General features: G+C 58.0%; 2 protein-coding genes across 3 annotated transcripts in view; both read left to right on the top strand.

Annotated features, from left to right (window-relative positions):
• Positions 1 to 4,992: 4,992 nt before the first annotated feature.
• The window catches only part of LOC128814991 (protocadherin gamma-A4-like), a 127,913-nt gene continuing 117,647 nt past the window's right edge, over positions 4,993 to 15,258 (top strand). For both annotated transcript variants that reach the window (XM_053991346.1, XM_053991343.1), the window contains exon 1: positions 4,993 to 7,455. In XM_053991346.1, the coding sequence (XP_053847321.1) occupies positions 4,993 to 7,455 (2,463 nt within the window). The remainder of the gene's footprint in view (positions 7,456 to 15,258) is intronic.
• Positions 10,829 to 14,669, top strand: LOC128815066 (protocadherin gamma-B5-like). Its single transcript, XM_053991462.1, has 2 exons — positions 10,829 to 10,845; positions 11,891 to 14,669. Exons 1-2 carry the CDS (start codon positions 10,829 to 10,831, stop codon positions 14,667 to 14,669), a joined length of 2,796 nt encoding a protein of 931 aa, XP_053847437.1.

Here is a 15,258-nt window from a genome sequence, read left to right as displayed (position 1 = left end):
CTTTAATAAGGTGTAATACTTGTTTCCATGTCTATTGCAGCTACAAACAATTAAATCGTTATGACATGGATATTGCTGCTGTAATCATAAGGGTTCCTACTTGTCGTTAAGCAAGAGTTTCTGCTCTTGCTGTTTGCAATCGGGGAGAGCCCCCGGGGCCGGTGCAGGCGCCGAGCCCCGCCCAAAGCCGGGCCCCCTTGAGCGCGGCCATCCGGCGGCTGCAGTGGCGCGGCGGCGCCTCCGGGTGCCGCTGTTGGCCGCCGCCGAGCGGCGCTGGAGCCGCCGCCGCCGCCGCCGCAGCGTCCTGCCCCCGCAGGCTGCTCGCTCGCCCGGCGCCGGCCGCAGCGGCAGCGGCTCCGCCACCAGCAGCAGCAGCAGCGGCGGCGGCGAGAGGCGTCCCGAGCGGGCTGGCTGCGCTGCGGCGGCCCCTGCGCTGTGTGGCGAGAGCGGCTGGAAGGGAGGCAGGGCAGCGGCGGGAGGCAGGAGCGCGGCGAGCGCAGGCGGCAGGGAATGGCGGTGAGGCGGCGGCAGAGGCGCGGGCCGGGCGGCGGGCGAGCGCTGCTGGCCGCGCTGCTGCTGTGCGTGTGGTGCCGGGCGGCGGCCGAGCGGGTCCGCTACGCCATCCCCGAGGAGCTGGGCAGAGGCTCGCTCGTGGGGCCGCTGGCGCGGGACCTGGGGCTCAGCGCGGACGAGCTGCCGGTGCGCAAGCTGCAGGTGGCGTCTGCCGGCAAGAAGCAGCTGAAATACTTCACGGTGAATGAGGAGAACGGGAACCTGTACGTGAACGAGAGGCTGGACCGGGAGCAGATGTGCGGCAAGTCGGCGACCTGCTCCGTCAGCTTCGAGGCACTGGTGCACAACCCGCTGAACATTTTCCACGTCGAAGTGGACATCCAGGACGTGAATGACAACACACCGCGCTTCCTGCAAGATATTTTCCAACTGGAGGTCAACGAGTTAACCTCTCCCGGCGCCCGATTTTACTTGGGCATGGCAGAGGATCCTGACGTGGGCAGTAACTCACTGCAAGGCTACGAGCTGGAGGCCAACGGGTATTTCACGGTGGAGGTGAAAGAGAGCCAAGACGGCAGCAAATCCGCGGAGCTGGTGCTGCGCCACTCGCTGGACCGGGAGAGCGAGCCGAGCCTGCGTCTGCTGCTGACGGCTCTGGATGGTGGAGACCCGCCCCGGACTGGCACCGCCCAGCTCTGGATCAACGTCACCGACGCCAATGACAACCCACCCGTGTTCGCGCAGGACCGCTACCGCGTCAGCCTGCGTGAGGACACGCCTCCGGGATCAACGGTGCTGAATGTGTCAGCCTCAGACGCCGATATCGGCACCAACGCACACATCACCTACGGCTTCGGCAAGATGCCGGCCAAGGTGCTTCAGAAGTTCACAGTAGATGCCCAGAGAGGAACGATCTCGCTGCAGGAAGCGCTGGACTTCGAGGACACGCGCGCATTCAGCCTGGCTTTGGAGGCGACGGATGGCGGTGGTTTGGTGGCGCACTGCAAGGTGGAGGTGGATGTGCTGGATGTGAATGACAACCCACCTGAGATCACAGTTCTGTCACTCTCGAGCCCGGTGCCTGAGGACGTGCCTGCCGGCACCGTGGTGGCCGTGCTGAACATAAAGGACCTGGACTCTGGGGAGAACGGTCAGGTGTCGTGCGAGCTGTCGGGAGAGGCGCCGCTGTCGATCGTGGCGTCCTCGGGCGGCTCGTACAAGGTGGTGACGGCGGGCGCGCTGGACCGAGAGCAGGCGTCCGAGCAGCGCGTGACGGTGGTGGCCCGGGACCGGGGCAGGCCGGCGCTGTGGAGCAGCAGGGAGCTGGTGCTGGAGGTGTCGGACGTGAACGACAACGCGCCGGTGTTCGAGGAGGCGGCGTACAGCGCGTACGTGGCGGAGAACAACGCGGCGGGCGCGCTGGTGCTGCGCGTGCAGGCGCGGGACGCGGACGCGGGCGCCAACGGGCGCGTGAGCTACTGGCTGGCGGGCGGCAGCGCGGGCGCGGCGGGCGCGGCGCCGCTCGTGTCGGTGGAGGCGCGGAGCGGCGCGCTGTACGCGCAGCGCTCCTTGGACTACGAGCAGTGCCGCGAGTTCACGGTGGCGGTGCGGGCGCAGGACGGCGGCTCGCCGGCGCGCAGCTCCACGGCCACGGTGCGCGTCTTCGTGCTGGACCGCAACGACAACGCGCCGCGGGTGCTGTGGCCGGCGGCGGCGGCGGCGGGAGAGGCTGCGGGAGGGGCGGCGGCTCCTTTCGAGGTGGTGCCGCGTTCTGCCGAGGCCGGCTACCTGGTGGCCAAGGTGGTGGCGGTGGACGCGGACGCGGGGCGCAACGCGTGGCTGTCGTACGAGCTGGTGCAGGCGTCGGAGCCGGCGCTGTTCCGCGTGGGGCTGCACAGCGGCGAGGTGCGCACGGCGCGCGCCGTGTCCGAGCGGGACGCGGCCAAGCAGCGGGTGGTGGCCGTGGTGAAGGACCACGGGCAGCCGGCGCTGTCGGCCACGGCCACGCTGCACGTGGTGCTGGCCGAGAGCTTGCAGGAGGCGCTGCCGGAGCTGAGCGAGCGGGCGGCGGGCGCCGAGGCGGCGGCGGCCGAGCTGCAGTTCTACCTGGTGCTGGCGCTGGCGCTGCTGTCGGCGCTCTTGGTGCTGAGCGTGGCGCTGGCCGTGCTGGCGCGGCTGCGGCGGGCCGGGCCGCCCGCCGTGCTGCGCTGCCTGGGCGCGCAGCGCTTCTCGCTGGCCGGCGCCGCCTTCCCGGCCGACTTCTGCGAGGGCACCTTGCCCTACTCCTACAACCTGTGCGTGGCGGCGCCGGCCCGCGCCGTGCCCGAGGCCGCTTGGCCGCCGCCGCCGCCGGTGCCTGTCCTGTCGGCGGAGGAGCTTCTGGGCGGGGATTCCTGCGAGAAGCCGAGCCCGAACTGCAGCGCCCTGACGGGAGAGCCACCAGCCGATCCGGATGCACCGCAGGTCTGTAAAGCGTCAGCTTCTTCTGTTTTTGAAAGTTTCCGAATCGTTGTCATTTTCCCCCGGGTATTCTTTGCGTGGTGTTAATGGGGAGCCGTCATCTGTATCTCCGCCTAGTGGCGGATGTTTGGAATCTTTTCTCGGTAACAGCCTCAGCTGACAGGCTTGGACTATAGCTCCCTTTCGGCTAGTAGGAGCATTTCTCAGTGTTTCTCCATGGTTCCCGGAGTTCTGTTGATGTGAGTTGCAATCTTGTCTTGTCTCCGTGTTGGATTGAATTAAGGAACGCGCTCTTCCCCGTTCATGAAGAGCAGGAAGCACTTGTTTCTTCCTTGGTCACAGGTTCAGCTTCAGTCTTGACGTTTTGTTTTCAGCACTAGAACTCTATAAATTAGAATGTGTTAGCGACATTGAAACCAGATTCGTATTCTGTGGAAGGAGAACGGCTGATTCTGCATGACGGAGTCGAGGAAAAAAAAAAAAAAAAAAAAAAAAAAGAAAGCGCTGACCTCTGGTGTTGGAGGTTTTTCCTTCCTGACTGATTTGTTCAGAAAGGGTGTGCTTGGTACTCGTGCATAGCTTTACACAAACCCGTTAATTAAATTCTGTGTTGTCCCTATTAGATTTAGAAAGGAAACGAACGTGCAAAGTTCATTTCTCCATCCTGAGTGAAAAAAGATATGGTAGCCCGTTTTGGGGGAGAATGAAGTAGTGGGACTAAATGGCTTCGTTTATGCGTCCTGACTGGTAGTTCTCTCTGTTTTTCTCTTCAATTCCTTTATTTCGTACACTGGTGAGAGTGCTGAAAGATTTCTGTTTCAAAGACTTTTATTTTTCTATTCTCTTCTCACAAAGATGTTGGAGGTTTTAGTAGAAATCGGGTATATATCGAAAACAGCATTTTTTTCAATTCTCTTTACTCGGATTAGACATCTGAGATAGGAAGGGATCACACATCAGGGAGATCGGCCAGAGGCGGGTTTAGGCACTAGAATCAAGCCCATTTGCACATTATTAATGATCATCACAGTTTCAGGAGTTGTACTTTTGTTCTACGGTTCTCTAATTATTTTCTTGAACACATATCGTACCAACATCATTAAGAAATACTTATATGAACAGTTTACTAACGAACTACAGTGCTTTACATATTGATTTCAGAAAACTGGAAACTAGAATGTCTTGATTAAATGTAAATCTCTATAAACTAAGAAAACATATAGGCATATCTTAGGAAAGGATTTGAAATATTTGAAGTCCTAAAAGATTCCTTTGAGAGTTTTAGCTGCATGTTTATTTGTAGCCGTAATTCAATCCTGTAACAACTATCTCCCTGACTTCAAGAAGCATGCAATTGGTCTTGTCCCGCTTGTGTTAATGAATCTGACAACTCTGTATTTTTGGGATATGGTATCTTCCCGTTTTCACTCTGAGAGCCTGTTGTTGAAGATGCTTTTGAACAAAAGGGATAAGATTAACAACAAACTACAGGATAAAATTCGAAACCTGTGTTTTAATTTACATCTAATGAGATTAGTAAGTGATTCGTTTCCCGTGCGGTTAAAGAACCACGCCCGCGGAATGCCTCTGCCTTCCTCCCGATGGTGATACCCTGGTGGATGAAAGTAGAGATGGGCTGGAGAAATGCGGAGGCAGGAGATCGGCGGTGGAGGGAAAGTGACATCTCGGTGGCGACTGTCCCCTGTGTGTAGCAAGGCAGAGCCGCAGCGCTCGGCAGCGCTCGGTGCCTGCAGTGCCGGGAGGAGGCTGCGGGCGCCGCTGTTGACCGAGAGGAGCGAGAGGGAGCTCGGAGCGCTGCAGCCCCGCCCGCTGCGGATCGGCTCGCTCGGCTGCTCGCTCCCTGTCCGATCCTGCGGTCCGCGATCATCCCCGCGGTGCAGGTCCATTGTGCAGCCAGGCGGAGGGACCGGCAGCGGTGCACGGTGCAGAAGCTGAGAGCATTGAGTGGCAGCGGGATTGGATCGGCGGTGTTGCAGTGCCGGCGCTGCCGCGGTGGAGATGTGCGCGGCGGGGAGGCGCTGGCGCCGGCGGCAGCGAGCTCTGCTCTGGGCCGTCCTGCTGGCGGCGTGGGAGGCGGCGTGGGGGCAGCTGCGCTACTCCGTGCCCGAGGAGATGCCCAAGGGCTCGTTCGTGGGCGACGTGGCCAAGGACTTGGGGCTGCAGCTGCCGGCGATCCGCGACCGTGGTGTCCACATCATAGATAGAGGTAGGATGCAGTATTTCGCTTTGCAAGGGAAAACGGGACATTTAGTGACGGCAGAGAGGATTGACAGAGAGCAGCTGTGCCGGCTGGTGGAGAAATGCGTGCTGCGCTGTGAGCTGATAGTGGAGGGGGAAATGGCGATTTATGAAATTGAAGTGGAAATCACGGACATCAATGATAACTCCCCTAACTTCAACGACATTGAACTTGAAGAGAAAATAAGCGAGATGACAGCCCTGGGGTCGCGGTTTCCCCTCCCAGACGCTCACGACCCTGATGCGGGCCGGAATTCCCTGCAGAGCTACGAGCTGAGCGGTGACGAGCACTTCTCGCTGGCCGTGCAGGCGGGCCCCGGCGGCGATCAGCGTCCCGAGCTGGTGCTGGCGAAGGCGCTGGACCGGGAGGAGGCGGCGTTTCACGAGCTGGTGCTGAGGGCGATGGACGGCGGCGATCCGGCACGGACGGGCACGGCTCGGATCCGCGTGACGGTGCTGGACGCGAACGACAACGCGCCCGTGTTCAGCCAGGCGGAGTACACGGTGCGTGTGCCCGAGGACGTGCCCGTGGGCTCCGTTCTTGTCACCGTCACGGCCACGGACGCCGACGAGGGGCCGAATGGACATGTGAAATACTCGTTGAAGAAACAGACTGACATGGTATTGGGTATTTTCGATCTGAATTCTGAGTCTGGAGAGATCACCCTTCTGCGAAGCCTGGACTTCGAAGAAGGGGATGCCTATGAGCTGGAGATTCAGTCGCGGGATGGCGGCGGCCTTTTTGACACTGCCAAAGTCGGGATCACTGTGACAGATGTCAACGACAACGCCCCCGAACTGACAGTAACTTCTCAAATGAGAGCGATCTCTGAGGACTCTCCTTCGGGAACTGTGGTAGCCCTGCTGCACGTGGAGGACCGTGACTCGGGAGCCAACGGCGAGGTGCACTGCTCGATCGACAAGGACGTCCCATTCCGGCTGCAGAACTCGAAGGGAAGCTACTACAGCGTGGTGACAGCGAGAGAGCTGGACCGGGAGCAGGTGTCGGAGTACAACGTGACGGTGCGGGCGGCCGACGGCGGGTCGCCGCCGCTGCAGAGCAGCGCGGTGCTGGCGCTGCGGGTGCTGGACGTGAACGACAACGCGCCGGTGTTCGCGGAGGAGCGCTACAGCGCGCGGCTGGCGGAGAACAACGCGGCGGGCGCGCTGGTGCTGACGGTGCGCGCCACGGACGCGGACTGGGGGCAGAACGCGCGCGTGCGCTACCGGCTGGCGGAGGGGCGGGTGCGGGGCGCGCCGCTGTCGTCGTACGTGTCGGTGCAGGCGGAGACGGGCGCGCTGTACGCGCTGCGCTCCTTCGACTACGAGCAGCTGCGCGAGCTGCAGCTGTGGGTGCGTGCGGAGGACGGCGGCGCGCCGGCGCTGAGCAGCAACGTGTCGGTGCGGCTGCTGATCGTGGACGAGAACGACAACGCGCCGCAGGTGCTGTACCCGCCACAGGCGGCGGCGGCGGCGGCAGCGGCGGGCTCGGGCGCCGTGTGGTCGGGCGTGGAGCTGGCGCCGCGCTGGTCGGAGGCCGGCGCGCTGGTGGCCAAGGTGGTGGCGGTGGACGTGGACGCGGGGCAGAACGCGTGGCTGTCGTACGAGCTGGCCAAGGCCACGGAGCCGGGGCTGTTCCGCGTGGGGCTGCACAGCGGCGAGGTGCGCACGGCGCGCTCGCCGCTGGCCCGCGACGCGGCGCGCCAGAGCCTGGTGGTGCTGGTGAAGGACCACGGGCGGCCGGCGCTGTCGGCCACGGCCACGCTGAGCGTGGTGCTGGCCGAGAGCGTGGCCGAGCTGCTGGCCGAGCTGGGCAGCGCGGCCGACGAGGCGGCGGCGCCGGGCGAGCCGGCCGCCGGCCTGACGCGCTGGCTGGTGCTGGCCGTGGCCGCCGTGTCGTGCCTCTTCGTGGCCTTCCTGCTGCTGCTGCTGGCGCTGCGCCTGCGCCGCTGGCGCCGCCAGCAGCTGCTGCCGGCGGACAGCGGCGCCCTGCGCGGCGTGCCCGTGTCGCACTTCGTGGGCATCGACGGCGTGCGCGCCTTCCTGCAGTCCTACTCGCACGAGGTGTCGCTCACGGCCGACTCGCGCAAGAGCCAGCTGCGCTTCTCGGCCGGCAGCTGCTGCGACACCCTCCCGGCCCGGCCGCCGCCCGACGAGCCCGCGCCGCTCCTCGGGGACGACGATCTTGCCGGCGTTCGTCCCGTGGATTCTGCCTCAGTCTCGGTGAGTTCCCCGTACCAATTTTTTCTCCACTATTCTTTATTCTGTTCCTTCTCTACTCTTTTCCGGCGTTTTCCGTGTCCTTCTGATCGATGTTTGCTGACAAGGATGGCAAAGTATATCTTAGGGATGTGCTGATTGCGGGGCTTCTTGCTGCGCCTTGGTGGGCATGGGGTCGCGTCTGAGCTTTCCGGATTGTGAGGGATGCGTGATAAGGGCGACTGCTCTTGGCTGGAGGGTTTTTTTAATGAAGTTGTTTCTGTATAATATCATCCTCACTTCCTCAGTATCTCTTGAAGGTAGTGTTTCACCTCCTTCCTGCTTCTTCTCTGAGATATATTTGGCAGAGAAATATTTCTTTCCTCTTAGTACAGAGTCATAAAGATAACTCTTTGAAGGCCATGGGTTATCCTGGTGCATGTTGAAGGGAAACCGTCTGCAGAACTTGCATTTTGATGGAAACTGCTTTCAAAGTATCAAGGTCAAGAAACAATATGCAAGATTGTAGAGGCAGGAGATGCAAATACTGGGCTCTGTGTGTGAAAGACTGCTAAGGGATACAAGGTTTCAGTTTCCATCTGTAGTATAATGTAATGCAATTTGCTCCTTCCCAAATGTGTGTGGCTTAACAGATATTACTGCAGTTCTATTGAGAGCCAGGGGGTATTTACAGGTTAATGTAATGTATGCAATTACAAATCTTATATATTCTAATCTGAAATGTCACAGTGGACAAATGTCACAATGTCACAAAGCAAATTCATTACATCCCTACTTTTAATGTTTAGATTATGTATTTTCTCCAAGAGCCGTAATGTAGATGAGTGTGATCCCTTCATTTCTGCAGATGTTACATGATTGTCTTGTTCTTTGTACTGATCTCAAGCCAGGCCTTTGTATCTGGTAGTATCTGATCACACCACTTACATTTGCTTGGCTGTCCCATACATGCCTTTCATTTTTACAACTCGACTGGGAAAGACATTCATAGATGTGTTTCCTTAAATTTTTAATGGGCGAAAAGGTCTCATTTCTCACATGCACACGTCATGTGAGAAGTCAAATATCAGCCATGGTAAGTTGTCTCTGCAGCTTTTCTTGCAGTGGAGTACATCTGCTAATGGTAACGATCAGAGAGAACCATGCAATCTGTAACGAGTGTGAGGAGACTCTTGCAGGTGCAGTGTGTGAGGAAGTACTGTTGGAGAGAAAGCAGGTGTTTCTTTAACCTCCATGGTCCATTGCTGGACTACATAAAATGAATATGCTCAGATTATAAATTACCAAGCTGTGGATTCATACATTTGCTTTCCTGTAATGGGCTGCTCTCTGTGAATGATAGTTAAACTGTTGACTTGTTTGTCATGACCAGGTGGAAAGGTGGGCCTGTGTGCGTCTGAAACTTTATCTGAAAATGTCTCTAGAATCACTGATCTTACTTGTCAGGGAGAGATTGGCCCCAGGGAGAGACTGGCCCCTAAGCAGGCAAAGGTGGGGGGTTCTGTGATCCAGGGTGTGCCTTCATGTCATGCCTAGTGCCAAGGCCTGTGCCACTTATACCAAGCGCCCTTTTCCTGGGTCCAGAAACCGATGGCAATCCTCCAATGAATTTGTCTGCAATCAATGCCCAGGGAAGTGCTTGCTTCAGGGGTTCTGTGTCTAAGAAATGCTGTGGGAAATGTCATTTCCCCAGCTATATGTCCTTGTTACAGTTGTGATGTAGAGTTTCATTGCGGTTGTACTAAGCTTTCCCAAGCCTTGAGCAGACCTTCAGATGTTATTAATGGCCCTTGCTTGTATGATGTTACTGCTGAAGTTTTGTTGGTATTGAAATTGGTAGGATTGTAGGGATGGGAGAGTCTAATTTACCAGCAAAGTCTGGTTTTGGGGCTTTTTATTTGAAACACGTGCCAGAAGGTCACTCATTTTATCCTCTGTCATGTCTGATACACCTCTTCCCTGTGAGTGGTAGCTCTTGGATGTGGACATAAATGTCACATTAATGGTTGCAGAGTGACATACATTCAGAAATGTCCGTGTGCTTAGGAAGAATGATGACGTCTTTGAGTTGACTGTGATCTGAGTCTTTAACTGAGTTGCATATTGCTTATGACTGTTAGAACATTTTACATTTCTTCAAGTATCAGTGATGAGCAGAGTCCACATGTGTGGACCTGTGTTGCGATCCCTGTTCTCCATAAGGAGAAGTTGTGTGGAAAACTTCTTCCAGTGGTGTCTGTCTGCAAAGGGGTCCCTGTTGGGTGATGTCTGAGCATTCTGCCTGCACAGAGACAGGGCAGGTGTGAAAGAGTTGCTGAAATATCTAAAGGGTTGATGTAGATATTCAGTTTTCCCTAGCTGTTATATGGATCCCATAGTTATGGTTCTGTGCATTTTTCTTTGCCTTTTCTCCAAAGAAATTACTTGGAGGGCCTTACCTCTGTATATTATATGTGTTTCTCATATACTTCTTACAGCTGACACAAGTTAGGCCTTCAAAGTTAGGCCTTCAAATTTAGTTTGGTCTTCAAAGTTAGGCCTTCAAACTTAGTTAGGCCTTCAAACTTAGTTAGGCCTTTAAAGTTAGGCCTTCAAACTTAGGCCTTCAAATCTGTGGGGTATGACCAGGCCAGAAAAGCTGATGAGAGCTCTTGAGTGTTTAATGCAGTGAAGTCACACCTGTAGGCCAGAAGAAGATTTCAAGGTCACACTTCCAGCCTGAGACCTCAGTGGGTTCCAGGTGCTCTCAGGGATGAATTTCCTTGCCCACAGAGAAGGCTGAGATTTCCTCCTGGTGAGTTTCTCTGAAAGACCTCCTAATGCATCCCTGCATTGCTTGTGTATGTTTTTTTTTTTGTTTTGTTTTTGTTTTTTTCTTGACATGTTATTACATCTGATGTGGAATGAGGACATGTGAGGGGGGTTACATCTGTGTTCCAATTTTGTCATATGTTAAGAGATGTAAAAATGACCTTAGGAGAAGTCACTTCTTTGTGGAGCAGTGCATGTGATAAAAGAGGGGAAGTGCATAGCTTGATAAAGAGTTCAGGAATGTGGAAATTACATTTTCCACCTTGGATCTCAATTCAGGCTCTGTTTCCTGGAAGGCCATGGTTCCTGTTTCCTTCCCACTTGTGAGTGCTGCTTTGCAGGAAATAGTAACTTCCACTGAGAACCAAATGAAGACAGAATGTTGTGTGTGAGGAAAATGAAAAATTGCTTAACTCAAGCGGGTAGCTGTAAAGTGCTGCTGTCCAATTCCACCTACCTGGGGATTCTTCTTGTGTCTCTGAGGACTACACAGCTACGTGCTGCTCTCTGCGATTTCCTGCACTGCTCAGGCCCTGATGTGTCACAGTAGCCAATGATTGGCCCCATGTATGGCAGTGGGAGGTATTTTGTTTGGCTTCTTTGATATAAGAAGTGCCAAGGATTTCTGTTGTTCTGCTGCTCAGTAAAGTCATTTAGTCCAGTCAGAGAGACCTCATAGTCCTTTACTATTCCTGCAGCTTGCCTAGCTTGCACCTTGAGGCCTCAGTGAGTTTCCACGTGCTCTGGGAAAGAATTTTTAAGGCTGTTTTGTGCTAAAGCACCAGAAAATCGCAGCACTGAAATATCTCCCCCACTCTGATGAGGTCAGATGGAAGTTTGGGGTTTCTATACGAATCTTCAGAATGCATTGAAAACCATTCAGCTGATTTTGCAGTCCCAAAACGGACTGGGGAGATGTTGGGACTTTTGCCTAGAGGTTAGAAAAATCAAAACAATCAAAACAATTGAAATATTAAATCAATAATTGCAGCAGGCCTTATTTTTGAGTTTCCACCAAAATCACAGAAGGTTTTCTGTACGGAAGGAGAGTCAGTGTAAGGGTGGAGACAGGGCAGAATCTGCACTGCTTTGCACTTTCTTATTCTCTGCCATTTGTACGCACACTGCCATTTATCTGAGAGCAGATCCACTGCTTCTGGGCTTCTCTACAAGTGTTAATCACTGTAAAAATGTCCATTTGATTTACACCAGTTCTACACAGGTGATGGGCAAACAATATCTCGGGTACCACTGGAACAATTAAATTGTAAATTATCTCAGCAATCTTCTTTTCAGATTTTGGCTTCAATTCTTTGACTGTGCACGAGACAAGCAAATTGTATTTTTGGAGCACATATTTCCTTTCTGATTTTTGTGCCATCTCAAACCAGAGTGTGCAAAATCTTTGATAAGATGTAATACTTGTTTCCATGTCTATTGCAGCTACAAACAATTAAATCGTTATGACATGGATATTGCTGCTGTAATCATAAGGGTTCCTACTTGTCGTTAAGCAAGAGTTTCTGCTCTTGCTGTTTGCAATCGGGGAGAGCCCCCGGGGCCGGTGCAGGCGCCGAGCCCCGCCCAAAGCCGGGCCCCCTTGAGCGCGGCCATCCGGCGGCTGCAGTGGCGCGGCGGCGCCTCCGGGTGCCGCTGTTGGCCGCCGCCGAGCGGCGCTGGAGCCGCCGCCGCCGCCGCCGCAGCGTCCTGCCCCCGCAGGCTGCTCGCTCGCCCGGCGCCGGCCACAGCGGCAGCGGCTCCGCCACCAGCAGCAGCAGCAGCGGCGGCGGCGGCGAGAGGCGTCCCGAGCGGGCTGGCTGCGCTGCGGCGGCCCCTGCGCTGTGTGGCGAGAGCGGCTGGAAGGGAGGCAGGGCAGCGGCGGGAGGCAGGAGCGCGGCGAGCGCAGGCGGCAGAGAATGGCGGTGAGGCGGCGGCAGAGGCGCGGGCCGGGCGGCGGGCGAGCGCTGCTGGCCGCGCTGCTGCTGTGCGTGTGGTGCCGGGCGGCGGCCGAGCGGGTCCGCTACGCCATCCCCGAGGAGCTGGGCAGAGGCTCGCTCGTGGGGCCGCTGGCGCGGGACCTGGGGCTCAGCGCGGACGAGCTGCCGGCGCGCAAGCTGCAGGTGGCGTCTGCCGGCAAGAAGCAGCTGAAATACTTCACGGTGAATGAGGAGAACGGGAACCTGTACGTGAACGAGAGGCTGGACCGGGAGGAGATGTGCGGCGAGTCGGCGACCTGCTCTGTCAGCTTCGAGGCGCTGGTGCACAACCCGCTGAATATTTTCCACGTCGAAGTGGACATCCAGGACGTGAATGACAACACACCGCGCTTTCTGCGAAACAAATTTCAGTTGGAGATAAACGAATTTACTTCACCCGGCGCCCGATTTTACTTGGGCATGGCGGAGGATCCTGACGTGGGCAGTAACTCACTCCAAGGCTACGAGCTGGAGGCCAACGGGTATTTCACGGTGGAGGTGAAAGAGAGCCAAGACGGCAGCAAATCCGCGGAGCTGGTGCTGCGCCACTCGCTGGACCGGGAGAGCGAGCCGAGCCTGCGTCTGCTGCTGACGGCTCTGGATGGCGGAGACCCGCCCCGGACTGGCACCGCCCAGCTCTGGATCAACGTCACCGACGCCAATGACAACCCACCCGTGTTCGCGCAGGACCGGTACCGCGTCAGCCTGCGCGAGGACACGCCTCCGGGATCAACGGTGCTGAATGTGTCAGCCTCAGACGCCGATATCGGCACCAACGCACACATCAACTACGGCTTCGGTGAGGTGCCGGCCAAGGTGCTTCAGAAGTTCGTGGTGGATGGCCAGAGTGGGATGATCACGCTGCAAAATGCGCTGGACTTCGAGGACACGCGCGCATTCAGCCTGGCTGTGGAGGCGACGGATGGCGGTGGTTTGGTGGCGCACTGCAAGGTGGAGGTGGAGGTGCTGGACGTGAATGACAATGCTCCTGAGATCACAGTTCTGTCACTCTCGAGCCCGGTGCCTGAGGACGCGCCAGCCGGTTCCGTGGTGGCCGTGCTGAACATAAAGGACCTGGACTCTGGGGAGAACGGTCAGGTGTCGTGCGAGCTGTCGGGAGAGGCGCCGCTGTCGATCGTGGCGTCCTCGGGCGGCTCGTACAAGGTGGTGACGGCGGGCGCGCTGGACCGAGAGCAGGCGTCCGAGCATCGCGTGACGGTGGTGGCCCGGGACCGGGGCAGGCCGGCGCTGTGGAGCAGCAGGGAGCTGGTGCTGGAGGTGTCGGACGTGAACGACAACGCGCCGGTGTTCGAGGAGGCGGCGTACAGCGCGTACGTGGCGGAGAACAACGCGGCGGGCGCGCTGGTGCTGCGCGTGCAGGCGCGGGACGCGGACGCGGGCGCCAACGGGCGCGTGAGCTACTGGCTGGCGGGCGGCAGCGCGGGCGCGGCGGGCGCGGCGCCGCTCGTGTCGGTGGAGGCGCGGAGCGGCGCGCTGTACGCGCAGCGCTCCTTGGACTACGAGCAGTGCCGCGAGTTCACGGTGGCGGTGCGGGCGCAGGACGGCGGCTCGCCGGCGCGCAGCTCCACGGCCACGGTGCGCGTCTTCGTGCTGGACCGCAACGACAACGCGCCGCGGGTGCTGTGGCCGGCGGCGGCGGCGGCGGCGGCGGGAGAGGCTGCGGGAGGGGCGGCGGCTCCTTTCGAGGTGGTGCCGCGTTCTGCCGAGGCCGGCTACCTGGTGGCCAAGGTGGTGGCGGTGGACGCGGACGCGGGGCGCAACGCGTGGCTGTCGTACGAGCTGGTGCAGGCGTCGGAGCCGGCGCTGTTCCGCGTGGGGCTGCACAGCGGCGAGGTGCGCACGGCGCGCGCCGTGTCCGAGCGGGACGCGGCCAAGCAGCGGGTGGTGGCCGTGGTGAAGGACCACGGGCAGCCGGCGCTGTCGGCCACGGCCACGCTGCACGTGGTGCTGGCCGAGAGCTTGCAGGAGGCGCTGCCGGAGCTGAGCGAGCGGGCGGCGGGCGCCGAGGCGGCGGCGGCGGCGGCCGAGCTGCAGTTCTACCTGGTGCTGGCGCTGGCGCTGCTGTCGGCGCTCTTGGTGCTGAGCGTGGCGCTGGCCGTGCTGGCGCGGCTGCGGCGGGCCGGGCCGCCCGCCGTGCTGCGCTGCCTGGGCGCGCAGCGCTTCTCGCTGGCCGGCGCCGCCTTCCCGGCCGACTTCTGCGAGGGCACCTTGCCCTACTCCTACAACCTGTGCGTGGCGGCGCCGGCCCGCGCCGTGCCCGAGGCCGCTTGGCCACCGCCGCCGGTGCCCATCCTGTCGGCGGAGGAGCTTCTGGGCGGGGATTCCTGCGAGAAGCCGTCCCCGAGCAGTAACCTCGTCTTGGGAGAGCCGCCCTCCGATCCGGATGCACCGCAGGTCTGTAAAGCGTGAGCTTCTTCCTTTTTTAGAAGTTTCCGAATAATTGTCATTTCCCCCCGGGTATTCTCTGCGCGGTTGCAGCGGGGACTCCTCAGCTGTGTCTCCACGTAGCGGCGAAGTTTTAAAATTTCTTTCGGTAATAGTCTCAGCTGATAGGCTTGGACTATAGCTCGCCTTTCGGCTAGTAGGAGCATTTCTCAGTGTTTCTCCATGGTTCCCGGAGTTCTGCTGATGTGAGTTTCAGTCTTGTGTCCGTGATGGACTGAATTAAGGAACGGGCTCTCCCCCGTTCATGCAGGGCAGGAAGCAATTGGTAATTCCTCGGTCACAGCTTCAGCTTCAGCCTCGAGGTTTTGTCTTCAGCACTTGAGATCTATAAATTAGAATGTGTTAGCCAGATTGAAAGCAGATTCGTATTCTGTGGAAGGAGAACGCCTGATGGAGTCGCGGAAAAAATAAAAGAAAGCACTGACATCTGGTGTTGGATATTTATCCTTCCTGACTGATTTGTTCAGAAAGGGTATGCTCGGAACTCGTGTATTGCTTTACACAAACCCGATCGTTAAATTTTGTTTTGTCCCTAATAGATTTAGAAAGGAAA

Source organism: Vidua macroura, chromosome 15 (assembly GCF_024509145.1).
Source record: "Vidua macroura isolate BioBank_ID:100142 chromosome 15, ASM2450914v1, whole genome shotgun sequence".
Classification (NCBI taxonomy): domain Eukaryota; kingdom Metazoa; phylum Chordata; class Aves; order Passeriformes; family Viduidae; genus Vidua; species Vidua macroura.
Note: the sequence above shows the minus strand (reverse complement) of the source record. Positions and strands in the feature narration are given on the sequence as shown.